The sequence below is a fragment of the Kryptolebias marmoratus genome, linkage group LG11, assembly GCF_001649575.2.
Source record: "Kryptolebias marmoratus isolate JLee-2015 linkage group LG11, ASM164957v2, whole genome shotgun sequence".
NCBI classification, from domain to species: Eukaryota; Metazoa; Chordata; class Actinopteri; order Cyprinodontiformes; family Rivulidae; genus Kryptolebias; species Kryptolebias marmoratus.
This window is the reverse complement of record NC_051440.1, coordinates 27,772,824-27,792,964: the sequence shown is the minus strand read 5'-3', so window position 1 is coordinate 27,792,964 and position 20,141 is coordinate 27,772,824. Positions and strand designations below refer to the sequence as shown.

The 20,141-nt window shown below is 42.8% G+C and overlaps 3 protein-coding genes across 5 annotated transcripts; 1 reads left to right on the top strand and 2 right to left on the bottom strand.

Annotated features, from left to right (window-relative positions):
* Positions 1–347: 347 nt before the first annotated feature.
* pmvk (phosphomevalonate kinase) lies at positions 348–12,349 on the bottom strand. Of its 3 annotated transcripts, XM_017404025.3 has the most exons (5): positions 1,945–2,221; positions 1,384–1,447; positions 1,151–1,303; positions 641–770; positions 348–523 (listed from the first exon to the last, which is right to left on the bottom strand). In XM_017404025.3, exons 1-5 carry the CDS (start codon positions 2,040–2,042, stop codon positions 369–371), a joined length of 600 nt encoding a protein of 199 aa, XP_017259514.1. In that variant the 5' UTR covers positions 2,043–2,221; the 3' UTR covers positions 348–368. The 3 variants fall into 3 exon arrangements, with proteins under 3 accessions (XP_017259514.1, XP_024859012.1, XP_024859013.1); XM_025003244.2 differs by lacking the exons at positions 1,384–1,447; positions 1,945–2,221 and adding an exon at positions 12,236–12,349; XM_025003245.2 differs by lacking the exon at positions 1,384–1,447 and having other exon boundaries at positions 1,945–2,220.
* Positions 2,245–8,012, top strand: decr1 (2,4-dienoyl CoA reductase 1, mitochondrial). The gene is made up of 10 exons (XM_017404024.3): positions 2,245–2,541; positions 4,183–4,382; positions 4,520–4,577; positions 4,656–4,742; positions 6,764–6,911; positions 7,030–7,129; positions 7,224–7,296; positions 7,371–7,517; positions 7,586–7,648; positions 7,726–8,012. The coding sequence occupies exons 1-10, from the start codon at positions 2,395–2,397 to the stop codon at positions 7,783–7,785; spliced, it is 1,083 nt and encodes a 360-aa protein (XP_017259513.1). The 5' UTR covers positions 2,245–2,394; the 3' UTR covers positions 7,786–8,012.
* Positions 12,350–12,996: 647 nt separating the features above from the next.
* pnp4b (purine nucleoside phosphorylase 4b) lies at positions 12,997–16,908 on the bottom strand. Its single transcript, XM_017404026.2, has 7 exons — positions 16,778–16,908; positions 16,183–16,355; positions 15,077–15,180; positions 13,985–14,160; positions 13,727–13,917; positions 13,325–13,404; positions 12,997–13,239 (listed from the first exon to the last, which is right to left on the bottom strand). The coding sequence occupies exons 1-7, from the start codon at positions 16,798–16,800 to the stop codon at positions 13,099–13,101; spliced, it is 888 nt and encodes a 295-aa protein (XP_017259515.1). The 5' UTR covers positions 16,801–16,908; the 3' UTR covers positions 12,997–13,098.
* Positions 16,909–20,141: the final 3,233 nt, after the last annotated feature.

Sequence of the window (20,141 nt, the reverse complement as noted above, 5' to 3'; positions counted from 1 at the left end):
GAAAAAAAAAAAAAAAAAAAAAAAAAAAAAGCCTTTTAAATGAAGCTCTTAGTAAGCTGGTGTGGAGTCTCAGTTATCCAGGACATGGTAAATCCAAAAAAAGCAAAAAGTACCAAAACAACTGGAGGTCTTTTCTGTAGTTAAAGACTTTTCACTTCCCAAAGGAGGACTGTTCTCAAATCAAAAAACCCTAGAGTTTCAAGCTTTTAAACTGCTTGAGATGTTATGTGAGATTGATTCACGTGCAGATTACACTTCCCTCACAATGGAGGGTCGTTAGGGTCTTTGTTAGCCTGGCTCACATGAATGAAGATGTTTATTAACTATTAATCAACAGAAACAAAGCAATCAGTCATTAAGTTTATTGATCAGCAGTGAGTGACTGATGAAGCTGCTTCCTCTGCCAGCTTCAGGATTGGCTGCAGCTGCTCGTCCAGCGGGAGGGCCTCAGCCTCGTTAGTGATGAGCCAATCAAATTCAACGCCACTGTCCAGCCCACACTCTGACTCTGCATCATCCACACCTGAGAGGGAGGCGAGCAGATACACAGGAAGCCAACCACACGTCATCAGCAGCTGAGATTTGAGCAGACATACAGGTCAACAATCACACAGGTCAACAATCACACAGGTAGCCTTACCTGGTGTAAAACTCCACCCCCTTTGTGCCCTGGTTTCCTCTGAACACTGAATTCTGATGTTGTGAGTCTGGTTAGGAAACTTCGACTGGAACCACTGAATGTCTGAAAGCCGCCGTGCATCACTCACCACCTGGCCAATCAGAGCAGAGTGGCATCAACCAACTGACCAATCAGAGCAGAGTGGCATCAACCAACTGACCAATCAGAGCAGAGTGGCATCAACCAACTGACCAATCAGATATACCATACAATATATCCATATATAAACAAACATGATGATACTAATAGGGAACCATAAGAACACCTGTCCTGCCTTTCAGTCTGTGACCCACTGAAGGTCAGAGTTTTTACCAGCATGCATTGCTGCAGGACCATCTGAGTTAATCAGCACCAGGCAGCACTGATTTAGGTCAAATTAAAGACCAGATCATGACTATGACATCACTGGGGAAATGACCAATCAGGTGGCCTCAGCTCTGTTGTTGTTGTAACGATGTCTTAAATACATACCCACACAGGTTGCCGGACTCCTCTTGTTGCTAGGCGACAGAAGAAACCAGGGTCCTGGTTCCGGCAGCTCTCTCCCCAACAGATCATGTCGGCCCGATGCTGCTCCTTGTACGGGCCAGGTCCCAGCAGCTGGTCCAGGTCCAGACCGTGTTCCTGCAGAACCAGCAGAGGTCAGTTACATGTAACCGTAGCAGCACGACATGCATACAGCTGGTGAACAGGTGTGACCTCACCTGAGCATACTGCCGTTTGAGAGGTGCTGAGAGACGCACGACGCAGCATGCCTCCAAGCCCAAACTGCAGAAGATGTTTTATTTAATGTCGAACATCCTAATTTTATTCTGTTGAAATATAAACCGATAAAACTAAAGATTCAGAACTGGATCTACTTTTCTGTTTTTTGCAGAGTCAGGTCAGAAACAAACTGAGCACGCTCGTGCACATGCTCAGTCTGTCCCTCAGAAACAGATGATTCCCTCTGATCCAGTTTTTAACAACAGGACGGTTTTATAGAGTTCTGCGCCGAAGGTGTCGGTTCTGCTGACAAAGAAACATTCATTGTTCTGAGTTAAACGAGTTCAGTTACTCTGATTGGACAGTTTGATTTTCTCTGTCCATTCGGAACTTTGGTGTAAACGTACAAGAACTGAGAAAAGGTTCCCTAAAGGGTTTCCCCAACAACAGTTTGGTCCCAACATCACGTGACTCCAAACAAACACGGTGTTTAGTAAACATCAGCACTTGGTTTCAGGTGTTCATCAGCCAACTGGGTCGACTGAGAACCTGGACCTTACCGGTTCTGGATCAGATCTGTCACGTAATCTTTTCCAGACTTCCGCTTCCCACTAAAGATTAGAACCAGCTTGGGTCCAGAGTCTCGCTCCTCTGTCATCGGTACCGAGCCGCCACAGGAACCGGTACCGTAACTGTCCGCGCGCTCAGCAAGAGTCCAGTAAGATGCGCGGAACCGGAAGTTCCCTCGATCAATAATCGATACCCACGTGACTCGTGTCGGTCCAGAGTCGGTACCGGTCGGTCTGGTTCGGAGTCCTCCAGGATTTTTTGAGACAGAAATCTGAGACACGAACAGTTATTACGGTACCAGGTGATCGTGGTCAGATCTGGACTGAACCACTGTTCGGGGGGGTTCGGTCCTGATTATAAAGTTCTTCTGACTAAAACCCCATCTTTTCATCATCAGATGGTTCTAATTTCAAACAGTGGCAGGAAAGGCGGCGAGCGACATGCATTTCTTTAAGAACAGGCCTTTACGAACCCCCCTCCATGTTGGTTCGGTCCGGTTATACGTCACCAGCTCTAAAACAAAGATGGCGAACGCCGTGTTCTGCAGTAAACAGTGTCTGAGAGCGTCCAGAACCAAAGTTCTGCAGGTGAGCCCGAACTTCAGAACCAGTTCATTCACTGACGTGCTGCGGTACGTCCGATGTGACGTCAGAGAAGCATCAGTGATCGACGCGGGTTAAAGTTGACCTTTCACCCAGTTTCCCGCCTCCTCCGTGTGGGCAGCTGCAGTTCCTGATGTCACCAGCAGGTGGCGGGAGTCCTGCTTGTTGACGTCATGTTTTCAGTAGCGTTTGTCTGTCTGTGCACAACTTTACCTAAAAAGTAATGAACGGATTTGATTACATTTTCAGGAAATGTTGAAGTTGTCACAAAGAACAAATTATAAAGTTTTGGTGAAGATCCAGATCACGACCCGGATCCTACATTCTTTAAATGACCATATGACCTAGCTGGAGTTTTGCTAGCTCAGTCTCTTAATGATGACATCATTGATGACATCACAATGATAATGGGCCTTGGCTTCGGTTGCCACCTTTCAGAAATGAAAGTGTTACCAATGAACACATTCTTTTATAAAGTGCAGCTAATTAAATCTGAAAATGAAATTTTGAAATTCAGATTCAAAATGAAATGAAATTCTGAATGTTGCTGGTCTGAAGGTGGAACAGAGTCAAACTGTGGTTCTAGATCCGTACGGAACCAGAAAGCTGCTGCTGGTCTGAGTCGCTCATTTTTTGGAGCTTCAGCAAAGAGCAGATCTTTACCACTGCACCATTTTATTTAGCAGGTTTAGAACTTGTGTAGTCCACCAGCCATCAGGTGTAAAAAGTTCTTTATAAATAAAGTTCAGTTGTGTTTTCAATCACAATTTGAAGGCCGTTCTCTTTTAAAGATTTAGTTTAATTTCCATCCTTTCCCGTTTCTAGTTACTCTTCTTATCATGAATTATTGTTTTGTACTTATTTCTTTTTGCTCTTAACTTTAGACCTTTTCCCCCTTTAAAGAAATGTTTATTCTTTTGCTTTTGTAGTTCAGCAAGACATCTTGATTTGTGTTGTTTTTATTTAATTTCACATTCTTTAGTGTCATGTGGTATTTGTATTGTGTCTGTTCCTCCCTGCAGTGCTTTTATATTTTACTCTTCGTGCAGCTCATTTGTCAGTGAATTTTTTAAATGAAATAAACGTTAACTTGATCAGATAAACCACAGAAATGACCATAAAGGCCACAAAAGCTGCACAGATAAAATGAACTATGGCAAATGTAAGAAAAAATGTGGAGTTTAAAAAATGTTTTGCTGAAATTCAATAACCAATCTTGGACCACGTAAATTTTTTGGGGGGTCTGGATCTGGACCGCAGCCCACTATTTGGTGACCTTGGATCTAGATGGTTCTGGTCTGTGATAAGAATTGGAAAAGGGGCTTTAGTGCTTTTTTATCATCTCCTTTAAGAAACAAAAACAGTCTTCAGAACAAGGAGGAATGAAAAAGATCCTCAATTATTGGTCACCTATCATCTCTGACTGACCCAAAAGCTTCAAACACTCAGAACCAAATGAGTTTGATAGAATTAGAACTTTGGGTTACGCTGAATGATTCTGATATTTTTCTTTAGTTCTGTTTGTTGTCAGAAGAAAATATTCAACCCATTTCACCAGGCTAAGAACACCCAGGAGTCTCAGTTGGATCCATGTTTGTCTGAACATAATTGTCTGTTCTGTCTCAGTCATGGTTCCACAGCTCTGCAGGTCTTCAGACCGGTTCTGCTCCTCACTCGAGGTTCTTCCCTCCAGCCGAAGGAGTCATGCTGCCGGCAGGAAGCTTCAACAACAAAGTGGCCTTCATCACAGGGGGTGGAACCGGACTGGGCCGGGCCATGACCACCGTTCTGTCCCAGCTGGGAGCACAGTGTGTCATAGCCAGCAGGTCAGAGGTCAGATCACCCCAATGCACTTTAAATTCCTGACTTCCTCTTTGTTCTCTTTCTCTCTGTTCTTTACTTCTTGTTTGCCTCTGTGTAACTGTTTGTTCATAACTTCCTGATTCGCTGTTTGTCTGATCAGGAAGTTGGACGTTCTGCAGCAAACTGCAGAGGAGATCACAAGCCAGACTGGAAATGAGGTGAAAATTCAGAACCAAACCTAGCTCTGTTAGTCTGACCGAGTCAGAACCAACAGGACATTTTGTCTGTGTCTTCAGGTCCACGCGGTCCAGTGTGATGTCAGAGATCCTCGGGACGTGTCTCATTGTGTGGACCAGATGGTGTCGCTGACCGGACTTCCTGATGTAACTACAGGGTTTATAAAAAGTACTGGATGTTTGATGCTTTTATTGCTACCATGAATCAATTATGGTAAATATAAGTTGGGTTTTACAAAAAAAAAAAAACCTTTTCAATGTCAAAATGAAATCAAATTTCTACAGAGTAAAGCAATTAAATAAAATATGTCAAATTAGTGCTTGCATAAATATTCACCCCCTTTTAAGTGACTGTCCTAATTCAACTTAGAGAAACAATTACTGAAAAGTACAGGCCAGGGGATGGATCCAAAAAGAATTCGAAGGTCCTAAACATCCCCAGGAATTCTGTTAAATCCAGAAAGAAATGGAAAGAATATGGGACATGTATAAATCTACCAAGAGCAGGCTGTCTTCAAAGCCACTCAGAATAAATCTTGATTAGAGTCTCTAATGTCCCTTTTCCACCGGCTCTAAAGGTCCCGGCTCCACTCTACTCGGCTTGCTTTGCATGCGTTTCCACCGACATTTTTTTGAGGCCGGTCCCTGCTTTTTTGGTCCCTACTTCGGAGTAGGGCCAGTGGGCCAGCCCTGCTTTTGTGGGTGACGCAAGTTTAGCTCCTGTTTACTCATTGTGAAGTGAAATTTATTTATATAGCACTTTTCAGCAACAAGGCGATCCAAAGCGTTTTACAACAGAAACAACAACAGAATCCAATAGATAATGAAACACAAAAAAGAAAAACATCAATCATGTATAATCTAAATGAAATATAGGATAATCTAAATAAAATCACGAAACCAGACATATCTAAGCATGAGCTGAGACAGTCAAAATAGTAGCTAAAATAATCTAAATGATCTGGGCCACCGGGAGGAGGATGGATGGATGGAGAACTAAACAACAATTAGGAATCTAACAATATCTAAAGTATGAGCGAAGCTAAACTAAACTAAATGTATAGGAAGGCTAAATAAGCTAAAATATGACAATGCTAAAACTAACGGTACCGAAATTTCTAAAAGTAGTCATTGGTTGTGGGTGTGGCCAGATGCAAGCATAAAGAGCGAAGGTAGGAATAGAAACAACAGCGTTAGCTTACCCTGCAGCGTTTCTGCCGTCTGTCCCCCAGCTGAAGGCCTGTAAAGCCTGAAACCTCCGGCTGATAACAGCTGTCCTACTCCGCGCAACAATCGCAGCATCCAGAGCATTTCTTCCACTGCGCCTCTCTTCCTGAAGTCTCAGGAGAATCCCCATAAGTTTAAAAAACAGCAACAACACAGGGCCAACGTTGTGCATGGCGCTTCTGTTGTTTAAACAACTGGCGCCAAGTTTCGGTAGTGGGGCTCCCTAAACGTAAGGCAGAAGATGAAGCATCACAAAATATGCTTCCAGACCAAAGTGTAGCAAATATGACAAAGTTGAATATTGTTACAAATAAAATAAAAAAAAGAAACATGTTTGAAATAACACTGACAGCAAAGAATCCTCTTCTACAGTATAGAACTAAAATAACCAAACAGTTACACAGAAGTGTTTCACTGAAAAGATGGTTGGTAGTTTGTTTTATTGCAACCTGAAGTGTGAAATAAACTTCAAACAGAAAATGTGTTTATGTCTGCTGAACAACGTGTGTGCCCAGTTGATTTTTCTCTTTTTTTTTGGGAACCACTGCTCTAAACAATCAAAACAAACTCTAGTTGAGATTTAGTTTCAACTCTTTATTTTAACAGTGACTCTCTCATAAAGCTTAGACTGCTGAAGAAGGCTCAGTCGATCCCATCTGACCCGCTGAAGCTTCTTCAGAAAGCTTCCAGGTGTCTTGATGGCCTCATTCTTCTTCTTCACGGTCACTCAGATGGTGAGGACGGCCTTTTACTTTTCTTTTGTAAAGAAGGCCAATTGATATTGACCTTGATAAATTATGACAGCAATAAAAGCAGAAAACATCCAAGGGGGTGATTGAATACATGAACCTGAACCTTCAGATGTTTAAATGTCCACAGAACTTTGCCTACAGTGACTGTTTGTGATGACATCACAGTATGCTGTGTTCTGATTGGTGCAGATGATCATCAACAATGCAGCAGGAAACTTCATCTCTCCAACAGAACGCCTGTCTCCAAACGGCTGGAAGAGCATCACTGACATAGTCCTGAATGGGACGGCGTTTGTCACTCTGGAGCTTGGAAAGAGACTGATCCAGAATCAGAAAGGTGACTGATCCAGAAGCAGGGAGGTCAGAGACTGGTCTAGAAGAAACTGGACTGAGAATCATAGATCCAGGGCTGATTTAGAGCCACATCGTTGTCTGATTTTTTTCCTTCTTATTAGGAGCCTCCTTCCTGGCCATCACCACCATCTACGCCGAGTCCGGTTCTGGTTTTGTGGTCCCAAGTGCATCAGCGAAGGCCGGAGTTGAGGCGCTTTATAAGTCAGTCAGACTCCAGATCAATCTGACGCCATGATGTTGGCACTGTTCTGAATAGATGCTTTGCCATAGTGACACAGTTCATGTTGTGTGTCAGGTCTCTGGCTGCAGAGTGGGGGCGCTATGGTCACAGGTTCAATGTCATCCAGCCTGGACCAATTAGAACAAAGGTACTGCCCATGTGACCCCAGGTTCTGATTTCCTTGCTCTTTGCTGTTGTTACTTGTTTGTTTGTTGTTTTTAGGGAGCCTTTAGCCGTCTGGACCCAACCGGAACCTTTGAGAAGACCACGATTGACCGCATACCAACGGGTCGACTCGGAAAGCCAGCGGAACTTGCAAACCTAGCAGCTTACCTGAGCAGCGACTATGCCACCTGGATGTCTGGAGCTGTGAGTTTCCACTGGTCCTGGATCAGGGTTCTGGTTTGTCCACCTGGTAACTGTGTTTCTGTTCTCAGGTGATTCGATTTGATGGAGGAGAATTTGTGTTAATGGCGGGAGAGTTTAATGAGCTGCGCAGGGTGAGTGAAGCCGATCGATCAGCTGATCTGACCGGTGTTTGTTCAGGGCGCTGTTTTTATGAACACGTCTGTTTCAGGTGACTCCGGATCAGTGGAATATGTTGGAGACGATGATCAGAAGCACTAAAGGATCCTAACAACACTGACAACTGTTGAACCACAGCAACCAATCACATTGCTGTGTGCAGAGGCCCAACCCTCTCCTGATATATAACGATGAGACATCTGTCGAGTTTTAATTAATGATTGATTAATCAGCTCTACCAACAGAAAACATTGAGTCAAAGACTGTCATGTGATTGTTTGCACATGCTCAGTGAGAGCAAACAAGTTTCCTAATAAAAGAGTGAATCTGAACGCTGAACTTGATGGTTTTTGAGTGTGATTTTAAACTTGAATGAATCGGACTGGACACACCACTGCACGCTCCACAGGCAGGACATCATTATCCAAGTCTAGATCCTTCACTTCTTTAGCTCGCTCTTCCTGAGGTGTAGCAGCGAGAACTGAGCGTCTGTTACTCCATTTCGTGAGCTTAAACCCACCCTCAGCTCATAGGGCACCAAGCTCTTACCGCTTCCTGTTCAGAGCCAACAGACACTAAGCATGAACATAAAAATGATGCAGAACGGTGTTAACTGCCAAGGGGCTAAAGTGCTTTTTATTGTCTATAGCACATTTCCTTAAAGCAAAACATGCACAACTACGGGAAGAAGCAGCAGCAAACAGATGTACCATCATTCTGTACTCAACAAGCTCCATCAGGCCACCATAAGAATCTTAACAAGTCAGAGTATTTTGATGGCACCCTAACCTGATAGCCTTGATATCTGCCATGAGCACCACAGGCTCTTTGCGAAACCTTGTGAGAACTATCAACAAACTTGTGAGATCTGGTCCTTGAAGCAGCTGTGAGTTCAAAGATATTCCCTGAAATGTGGCTCCACAATCACAAACTACCCGCAGTTTCTTCTTTTTGGGATGACACACCCCATGACGGGGTAAATACCACACCCTTCCATCACAACGGGCCAAACGCTCAGTTGGACTTTTCTCAGCATAGCCATCAGCCAGCATCTCAGTCATGAACATAACATAATCATAACGAAACAAATCTTTTTTTAAACGTCTTTTTAGGCTCAACACGTTGTTCCACATTTATCTTATTATTTGGCATTTTGATGGCAAACCAATAGTGTAATGACCACTGATGAGTTTAGCAGACCCTGAAACAGACTCAATAAATCTCATCCTCCTTAGAAAAGCCAAATTGTTCATGCTGCAAGGTTTCAGGAAAATCCATCTTCAGCTGCCTCATCCAAAGCTCATCAAGCCTTGCCACAGAAATTCGATTCACTGTGATATCTGGTTGTAAACAATGATCATTGATCTGACAGTCTCCTCGGAGTGGACCATTTACTGTCCAACCCAGGATGGTCTTGATTGCACAGGGACTCCCACGCATCCCACGAATCACCTCTCATGGCTCTAAAGCTTTGAGGTACATTAGTACCAATCAGGTATTTTTAAATGACGCAAATGCAGCCATCTTTGGAGGTCTTCTGAGTGTGGAATATTACCCCGATTAACAGGAAATCTTTGTGTGAAAATCTGAGGTAAGCCACAAAAGTTGTTAGAATCAAACCCAGCAACTTCCAAATCTGACAACATGTAGCTGTCCACAACGTTCTCCTGTCCCGCAGTCCTAAGAAGTTTCTTCCCTGTATTATTAAGTCGGTTCATTAATCGCTCTGTACAAAATGAAGGAGTGTTTCCTGGATCCAAGAATGCATGCGTGACAAAAATCTCATTTCCCTTTTTGGATTTCACCGTACAGTCCTGATCACCAGCTCCAGTCAAACCGCTGGACTGAACTGAGACGACAGCACCTTTTCTCTCCATTGCAGAGTCACGGCTGACCCGAGTTGAGCTCTTTTGTTTTTCTTTGCAGTGGACATGCAACAACGTAGGATGTCTAAGATTGCATATTTTACATGTCAAACGTTTTCTGCAATCTTTACTTAACCCTAACCCAATGCACAGACATCCAAAAATTGTATCTTTTCATTTTGTGTCCTTTTATCCAAAAGACGGCAAACATAAAAAAAATGTCCAGCTCCACAAAATAAGCACACTAACTGGGGAATTCACGCTTTTCTCACCAGGTCTTGTAGTAATGGCAAAGGTACTGCCTCTAGCCTTCTTAATAGTTTCCCTTTTTATGACAGGAACATCCTGTATGCTTCCTAACAAAGGGTCACTTGCCATATTGACCTGCCTCTCAATAAACTCGAAAATGTGGCTCTGTGACCAACCTTCTCCTGAATATCGCACGCCACACTCCTCCAACGATCACCCAATTTTAGAGTTATAACATTCTTGCAAGAATAGACTATAGGCCTGTAAAGCTTTAATGCCTTCAGATTTAATCATTGGCCATAAAAGTACCTTATTTATGTAAGCAGAAGCTATTTTGTATGGCTCACCAAAGTGTTCTTGAAGTAACGACTTTGCCTTAATGTAACCATGCGAAGCAGGCAAATGTTGGCAGCTTCGGATCAAATCCCTAGGCTGACCTCTTGTAAATTGCTCAAGGAAATACAAACAGTTCTTACGATGTTGTGTTCTCCCTTCAACATTGAGTTCAAATCCTCTTATAAAAGATTTGATACTGTAGAGGATCACCATAAAAACTAGGAAATCTTGCTTAGGTAAGAGAAACAGTGACTGTTGTTCAACCAATAAGGATGCAATTTGATTTAGCCTTTCCAAAACTGCAAGAAAACATTGATCACAATTGTTCTCAGTTGCAGATGTAGTAGGATCAGGCTGAAAGTGAGAAACTGACTGAACACCTTCATGCAAACCGGCCCCAGTCACAGGAGCAGGCAAGGTAGAAACAGAGGGCAAGCCGGAGCAGAGGGCCAAGCCGGAGCAGAGGGCCAAGCCGGAGCAGAGGGCCAAGCCGGAGCAGAGGGCCAAGCCGGAGCAGAGGGCCAAGCCAGAGCAGAGGGCCAAGCCAGAGCAGAGGGCCAAGCCAGAGCAGAGGGCCAAGCCAGAGCAGAGGGCCAAGCAGAGTGCCGAGCCGGAGCGGAGGGCGAAGCGATGTTTCTATTTGTCTTAGGCCTCACAGATGCATAACCTGAAGGCAAAGCATCACATGCAGCCTCCATAGTTATTGGCTGAACAGTGAGCAGCATTTAACTGTGTTCTCTTAAATAAGAGTTCATTCCATCTGTTTTAACAGAAATGTAAGACACACAAGACCCTCCTAAAGACCTTAACACACTCTCTTTAGCCATAGATGCTGCCAGCTCCATGTCCAAATCCAACTCCTCCCTTTTCCTTTAACAGTTCTTGCTGTTCCTCCAGAGCATGTTTCTCTTTCAACAGCTTCTGGCGAGCCATGAGAGCAGCCGTTTCAGCCTCAGCTCTCAATCTAGCTGATGATGTAGTAGACAAAGATGTGCTCACCACTGAACCCCCCTTATTTAATCTCTTTGACACACTATCACTTGGTCTTTAAAGTGCTCTCCTTATCCTCAGAAACAGTGCAATATGGAGCAACGGCACCCTGTGTAAGAGTGGCACCTCCAGCAGCCATTTATTTGTCTCCTCCAAAAAGGCAGTTTTATGTTCCTCAACACTGTCAAACAAAGCAATTTTTTTTTTTTTTGGTAGCAAGAGGTAGCATAGAAATAATGACACTATTTATATATTTTCTGGATGTTTTTACCTTTTCAGCAGTATCAGCACTTTGCACTGGGTCTTTAATTTCTTTTATTAGACCTTTAATGTTCTTCACATTAACTGGCGTTGTTCTTGGAGTTTTTCTAATTTATATTCAAAAGCCTTATGAGTAAGCTTTGTCTCTTTTCACTCATTTCATTTATAACATACAACCCGATATCATTTAACTCCATTTTTCATTTGCAGAATAATTCAGCCATTACAAAATATCTCCTATTTTACCCAAACACACAGTACCTTATTTTCACCCAGCACAATTTGTTGTCTTTTATTCCCCTTTAAACTATCCAACAGATTAAGCTAAACTTCTGTGCATACTAGCGGTAGGTATTTATGTACCTGCATACCCATAGTCTCGAACCAGACAGACTGACTTAGAACCAGAACTATGGTGGCACTCCCAAGCACAACGCATGAATAAAAAACACTATCAAATGTACCCAACAAACAAAACAGTACAAACACCTGATGTGAATGTACCGCTAGACCTAGCAGGGGAATATATTTGCTTAAAGAACAACCCAAAAGCTTATAAAGAAGCCACATCATCCAATAAAGTCAACTGTGATAGTCACACTAAAGCAGCAGCAAGTTTGTGAATAAATGGGCCATTTCTAATCAAAGTTCACATTGCAAACATCTCAAACATCAAAAAACTGCACCAACAACCAAACAATTTTCTGTTGACAAAATATTGCAGCGAAAAAACATATTTTAAACAAATTACCAAAAGCCGCAGCAGGCTAAGACACGGGTGTGTCCTGAAGACGCATTAATCTTTTTCTCCGAGGACTTTATTGCTCCATTTCACAGGCTTAAGACAATCAAAACACTTACTTTGCTTGGTGTTGCATTTCTTATCACTGTGCTGTGGTATTTCCATCAGGATTGTTTGATACGGTCAACAGAGAGTTGCTCAGCCATGTTCACCCCACCAACATGACCACCTGCACACACTCACACTAATAGCAGACCACGCCCAAAGGCAGAGCCACGCCCAGAGGCAGAGCCACGCCCACACATGACAGCACAGAAAAGGTCAGCTATTAGAGAGAGAGAGAAAGAGAGGAATAATATATGGCTCCTACTATCATTTCCCAAACTTTGAAGTTTTCTGTTAGTACCTTAAGGCGTGGATAAACATCTCTTATCTCTTATTAAAAAGGTCAGCACTTCAAAAACACTGCCCACTACTGGCCTCTTCCTTGATATAATTGAACATCACCTAATGGAGCAAATGACACACTCTAGTGAGTACAAAGAAAACTGGGAGAAAAATGATGCATGTATCTAAAACATGATAAACTGTTAATGATTGTGTTCCTGCTCAGTATGTGTGAAAGGAAAGTTTCTGTTCACCTCATAACTGTTTGTTCTGTATTTTCTAATTCTGTTCTTTTGTGTGTATGTATGTGTGTTGTGTAAAAAACAAAAACTCAAAGTAAAAAGTAAAAAAGAAAACATTGAGTTACTTTGTGGCTCAAGAAAAATAAACTGGAAAAGAAGAAGAAAAAAACAAAAGAAGAAACTGTCCAATCTTCAGTTTTATTGTGAAAAGGAAAACCAGATGGACTGCAGTGAAGATCACAAATGAACAACTTTTAGATCAGTCTCAGGTGAGTTTTATTTGAGTTTCAGGTGAGAGTTGGGTGCAAAGCAGGTAAATCTCAGGGAAGTGTCAGATCAGTCTCAGGTGAGACTCAGTGTCTGTTGATGCTCTGAAGCTGGCAGCGACCAATCAGTGTTGTGACGAGTTTCTGCAGAAGCTCTGCCCTCATCTTGCAGATCTCCAGAACCTCGTCATGGTTCACCTTTTCCTCACGGCTGTAGTCCAGAGACACCTGCAGTGTTAAATGGCAGGTAAACATGTTAAACAATGTGCCACACAGTAACCCATTAGGATTTTGCTGCAGATATTTCAGGGACCTTGTTCGTGATGAGGGTCAGACCAAGAACTCTGAGTCCACTGTGTTTGGCCACAGTCACCTCAGGAACCATACTCATACCTGAAGAACACAAGACACGATCAGGAGCAGTTTAACCCTTTAATTTAACATGCTGGCTTTAGAACTTTGCTTTGTCTCATTAAACTGAATTCAGAGAGGCTGACAGGAACGCATGGTTTTGATTTAAAAACTCAAACACCTGAGTGTGTAAATTCAGTGACTGGTTGTGGCATTTTGGTTAACTGGCTCATTAAAACAGAACCAAACATGTTTAACAACATTCTGATGCTTTTCTTCCTTCAGAGGCAACAAGCAGTTAGTTTGTTCCTCAGTCACTGAAGACAAAACTAAAGACAGACGTATGTACATGTATATGTCCTACCCACAGAGTCGCAGCCCAGTGTCAGCAGCATTCGGGCCTCAGCAATGGTCTCAAAGTTTGGTCCGCTCACCATGCAGTAAACTCCAGATCTAAGAAAGTGGCTGCAGCCAAGCTCAGAGCCCACATCCAGTGCCAGAGTCCTCAGATCTTTGCTATAGGCATCTGACATGCAGGGGAACCTGATCCCAAATCTAAACACAGGACAAATTAAAGGCAAAGAAAATGGGACTTCATTTTGCAGTGTGTCCTCCATCTCACCGCTCATCATTGGGTCCACACAGCGGGTGCTGCCCAGCAAATCCTGGCAGGTTGATGTGGTCTTTAATGATCATTATGTCTCCAACTTTAAAGTCTGGACAAATTCCTCCAGAGGCGTTCGTCACTAGCACTGATTCAACACCCATCAGCTTAAAGATTCTCACAGGGAAAGTCACCTAATAATATCGGTGGACAGAGACGTTCATGTTAGCTTAGCTGCAGCTCAGTGTTTACTTCAGTGTCTCAGCTGACTGAAGACAAAAGCAGAACATGTTCCAGTTCCTTTCTACTAACAATGAGACTGCGAAACTTTCCATATCATGCTGCAGTTCTTCTTACAGACAGTGAGAGGAGTAAACTCCAAATAACATGTTCCAGTTCCTTTCTACAGTGAGTGAGACTGCTTAAATCCTGGAAGCATGTTACAGATCTTTTTATAGACAGGGAAAATTACTAAACTCCAAGTAAAATGTTACACTTCCTTTCCATAAGCAGTGAGGCTACTAAACGCCAGATGATGTTTTTAACTCTTTTTGTTTTTAACACCTTTTTGGGATCCAGAAATGTTGTTGCATTTCATTCCACAGACTGCTAAACTCTGAATTACATGTTACTGTTCATTTCTACACGTAACATAAGTAACATATTATGATTCTTTTATATGGCCAGCGGCACTGATAAAGGTTTGATAACATGTTACTGTTCGTTTAAGACCAGATTGAAAGCACTTGAGAAGCCATCTTTAAATTGTAACGGTTTTTTATAATTCTTTGCATGGCGTTTTAAATCGTGTAATTGTTCTTGTCCTGTAACCTTGCTGCCTCTTGGCCAGGACTCCCTTGGAAAAGAGGTTTTTAATCTCAGTGGGACTTTCCTGGTGAAATAAAGGTAAAATAAATAAATAAATATTATTTTATAGTAAGTGACATGTTACAGTTCCTCCCACAAGCAGGTGGACTGCTTCACCTGCAGTAACAGGTTACACTTTTCCACAGGCAGTGAAATGGCTAAATTCTAAGTAACATGTTACAGTTTCTTTATAGAAGCAATGGGACAGCTAAACGGGAAGTTGTACAGGTGATAATGACTCACCTGACAGAGCGAGTAACCTTCATATAGATGGAAGTGACCTTTCATGAAGACACACGAAGTGTCCTCAATTTTTCCAAACACCAAACAGCCTTCGTGTCCTGGAACTAGAACACATATTTCTTTTTATACAGTTAACATAGTTACCAAAGTTATTTTGTAACTTTACAGGTTCAGGTTCTTTCATGTCATTCACACTGTCAACATGCATGGTACCTTATAGAAAAATACTTCAACTAATTTAGATTAATAAATGCTTCTTCCTGCAAGTAAATAAAATGTTCATTGTTTTTTTTCTCTGCGCTGCAACAAATATAATAGAAAATCCAGCCACAAGCCAAGGTGTCTCTCCTGCCAGTCCCAAGCCCAGGTAAATGGTGAGAGTTGTGTCAGGAAGGGCATCCGGCGTAAAACAGTTTTATTAAACTAACATGTGAGTTCATCCAAGCAACACCGTACCGGATCGGTCGAGGCCCGGTTAACAACGACCGCCACCGCCGCTGCTGTTAGTGGAAGACCACGAGGAGGGAAACGTCCCAGGAGACAGAGGGACAAGAGGACAGACGAGTGTAGGACTGAGGGTTGGAACAACGACAGGCGAAGGCAGAGAGCTGCTGACATGATGCAGAGGAGGAAGGTAGATGTTCTGTGAGGAAGAGCAGCAAGGCTCGCAGCATCGGGGCAGCTTTCAGCTGTTTCACCATGATGTGGACAGGAGGAGACATGGAGGAGGGCTGGTCCTGAAGGAGGAGTTAGAAGGAATGGAGTCGAGGTGGAAAGAGTCAGACAGGGGGATGTGTCTGAAGGTTGTCAGTGGTTCTGCTCCACAGGTTGGATGGGATGTAGAAGAGACAGAGAAACTCTGGAATGATCTGGATGAAGTGATGGAGAGTATTCCCAGGGAGGAGAGAGTGGTGATCAGAGCAGATCTGAATGGACATGTTGGTGAAGGAAGAGTTAAAAATGTAACAGAGATATTGTGACATATTTTTGAAGTTATATTGCCCACCTCGTGTGTAACCAACTCACAACTACTCCACTAACACAGTCAAGTCCCAACAGTTGCTGTCTTGAATCAGACAAAGCAGTCAGAAGCTGAGATCACTTACCTGTACTGACAGGGAAGTTGGGGATGTCTTGATACCTGAAGGTCTGTTTGTTAGTGGCTCCATCGGCCAGCAGTCCGAGTCCTGACCCACATATCACCGCCACCTTTGGGCGGTGATTGGTCTGGTTCAGCAGCCACTCAGTGGTCAGTTTGTAGTCATCAAAGGAGCAGCAGCTGAAACCAAAACTACACAGTGAACACTCAGCTCTGTGAGCAGTGCTCAGTGTTTATGTCTTATATAGATGGAGTTTACTATCTCAAGCACACAGAATTTAGTTTAAAATGTTCCTTCAACAACACAAGTTTAAACAAGTTTCTGAGGAAAAAATGGCAATAAACCAAAACAGGAATGGTTAACCAAAATTTAGTGATTTTTGTGTTTTCTCAAGTTTAACAAAAACATAAATAAGAAATAGAAGAGGTGATGTCATGAAAAAAATGTGAAAAATGTGACCAGAGCTAAAAATCTTCTGAGAATTCTTTAATACTGTCAGTAACTTAAAAAGTGATGAGGCAGAAAGTCCATCTGATCTGATGTCAGCCTCTGATGAGGAGAAAACATGAAGTTTAAGGTTGAATAAGAGAGGTGGTCTCACCAGGAGCTTCCTCTGCCATGCATCGTGGAGCTGCACAAACACCAGAAGAAGAAGGAGGAGAGGAGGAGGAGGCAGACAGTTAGAGTTTATTCCCCTCCGATAGGCTCATTCAGGCTCTGCAAACACACGGAGGTTCACTGACACGTGTGACAGCGACCTTTGACCTCTGCAGCTGGTTCAACTCGAACAACCCAACCACCTGAAATGAAGTGATTAAAAGCAGATGAACTTTGAATCTGTAGGAAACTGTTTCAATCAGCTGAAGTAATTTTTAATGTCCTACAACAGATCAATAAAACCTGATCAGGTTCATGAACTATGGATCAGTGCCACCTATTGGCAGTTCTGCACCACTGCAATTGTTTTGTTCACAGTATTCAAATTTAACTTTATTGTCACTTGTGCTACAAACAGAACAAAATAAACAGAAACCGGGGGCAATAAATTTACAAAACACAGACTTAAACTTCCCCTAAGAAAGGCTTGTAGCAGAAAACTAAAACTTCATCAGAACCAAAGAAACAAAAGAGGACCAGATCCAACATCCAGTGTTTCTTACTGAGAAGGAGGAGGAGGAGCGGTGCGATGAAGATGAATCTGAGGAGTGACGACCTGAAACGAACTAAACAGAAACCCTATCACTGTAAGGACAAACTGCTCGACCTTTAACTCACACAGTGCAATCATGTAAGTGTGCACACGCATGTTAGTGTGCACACGCATGTAAGTGTGCGTCTTCTGCAGCTCAAACCGTCTCATCAGCAAACTAGCCAGTGCCTGTGTGTGTGCGTGTACATGTGTGCGTGTGTGTGCTTGTGTATGTGTACATGTGTGTGTGCATGTGTGTGTGTGCATGTGTGTGTGTACATGTGCGTGCGTGTGTGTGTGTGTTAACAAGGTAAAGCTGTGTGTCGCTCTGGGAACCCTCCTGCAGGAATTCTGCACTTTGGTTGCTATGGAAACTGTATTTCCATAATAGAAACTCATTGTGTGTGTGTGTGTGTGTGTGTGTGTGTGTGTGTGTGTGTGTGTTCTTTAGTGTTTTATTTTGATATCAGCTCCTAACAAATTTAATGTGCCGAAATATTAAAAGAATCAAAATAATGTGAAGTCTCATTGTTTCAACTTTATGTTTTTTATGTTTGACCTGAAACTTTCCCACGTGATTGACAGGTCGGTAAACCTTATGATATTAACAAATCATGGAAACTGAAGCTCGGACAAACTCGGGTTTATCTCAAGATTTATTCTGGATTATTTCAAGTTTATGTCCAACCAGATTGATCTATGATTTGTTTTTAGTTTATATATTATTCTGGTAGATCTCAGATAAATCTCCAGTTTTCATCAAGGTTCTCTCTGGTTTATGTCAGCTTTGTGTCAGTTCATTATTATTTTCATGTCAGGTTTAGCTCAAGTTTATAATTTATTTTAGGTTTATCTCTCGTTCTTTTCAGGTTTATGTTCAATTTAATGTCAGGTTTGTATCATGTATAACTTGAGTTTATCTCTGGTTCATGTTATATTTAGCTCATATACATCTCTGGTGTGTATCAGTTTATCTCAGATTTATCTAGTTTATTTTTGGTTCAGATTTATCTCATGCTCATCTCTGACTTATGTCAGGTTTTTCTCAGGTATATCTTGAATTTCTCATTGGTTTATTTTTGGGTCACATTAGGTTTGGTCCCTGGTGACAGACGGGTGATAATGTTTTTGCCTGTGTGTGACTATCTGTCTGTTAGCAAAAGTTTTCATAAACTACTGGATGTTTTTTAACAAAACTCTGAAAAAGGAATGACTGGGTACATGTCTAGATCTATTTAACCTTTGTAGTTAATCTGATTCAAGATGGCCACCACATCAAATCAGATTAGCCAACACAAAAAATGGCTCCAAATCAGCAGTTTTACAGATATTGAACTAAAGTTTGGTGTGAGTCATTCCCAACATTCACTCACAACACAAGGCTCCTGAAGGTCCATCCATGCATCCATTATCCATCCATCCATCCATCCATGCATCCATCCATGCATGCATCCATCCATGCTTCCATGCATCCATCCATCCATCCATGCTTCCATGCATCCATCCATCCATCCATGCATGCATGCATCCATCCATGCATTCATCCATCCATCTATCATCTAACCATCCATCCATCCATTTATCATCCAACCATCATCCATCCATCTTCTTTACTGTCTCCAGTAGTCACTGTGTGAGAGGCGGGGGACACCTGGACATGTCTCCAGTCCATCACAGGGACACATAGAGACAAACGAGACAAACAACCATTCACCCTCTCATTCACACCTAGGGACAGTTTAGAGTCACCAGAGAAACTAACATTCAGTTTCTGGTGTGTGGAGGGAACCGGGGAAGCTGGAGTAAAGCCAGGTACAGGGGGAGACGGGGGAGAACATATAACCTCCACCCAGAAAGGCCGGTAGGAGAACCTGCAACCTTCAGAGGCTACAGCCCTAAAGTTATTTTCAGTTTTTAGCCAAAAGCTACAACTTTCCAACATAAGATGATCTTAGTCTAAAACCTTTAATAGAAATATTTTTATGTCACTTTTGCAGTTTTCACATTTAAATCTAAGTTTATGATGTATTTAATTAAAATTCACTGATTTCATCGGGAATCTCGGGAAACAGGAAGTGAGATGTTGCCATGGAGACGCCAGTCCAGCTAGTAACTGCGTTTGACGATGAGGAGTGATCAATAACTGATCAATAACCGATCAGCTCAGACCTGCCTGCACTGATCCGACGCGCCAGAGCTTGAAGGGTTAATCCCAGAGAGGAGGGGGAGGAGCGGCTCCGTCAGCTGCTGATGAAGAGGATCTGCTGATGAAGCTGCTGATGAAGAGGAGGAAGCGGCTATTTCAGCAGAGGTAAGAAAACCGCTTCTTCATCCTCCATCTTCTTCATCTTTGCCTTCATCTCTGCAGCGCCTCTCTCCATCTCATCCTCATCTTCATCATTTTAACGGCGCCGTGTACGCGCGCGTTGCATGACGTGCATGCTGAGAAGTCGCCAGATGTTTCATGATGATGAAGATGATGATGCTGCAGAAACAGTCCGTTCTTCTAAATCTCCGTGCGCGCGCGCGAGCCAGCAAATCTCGCGCACTTACACGCACAGCTTGAGTGTAAATATAGAAAGTGCGGGTGTCAGAGCAGCGGAGTGACGTCAGAACATTCCTCCACAGCTGACCCTCATCATCTTCATCTTCATCTTCATCACCTGTGACACGTAACTACCGGAAACACGCAGGTGACGTTGTAGAGTCACGTGACAGAACAGGCTGTTGGTCCAGCAAGACACCAGAACTGTTTACCTGTGTACCTGCCGGTGCC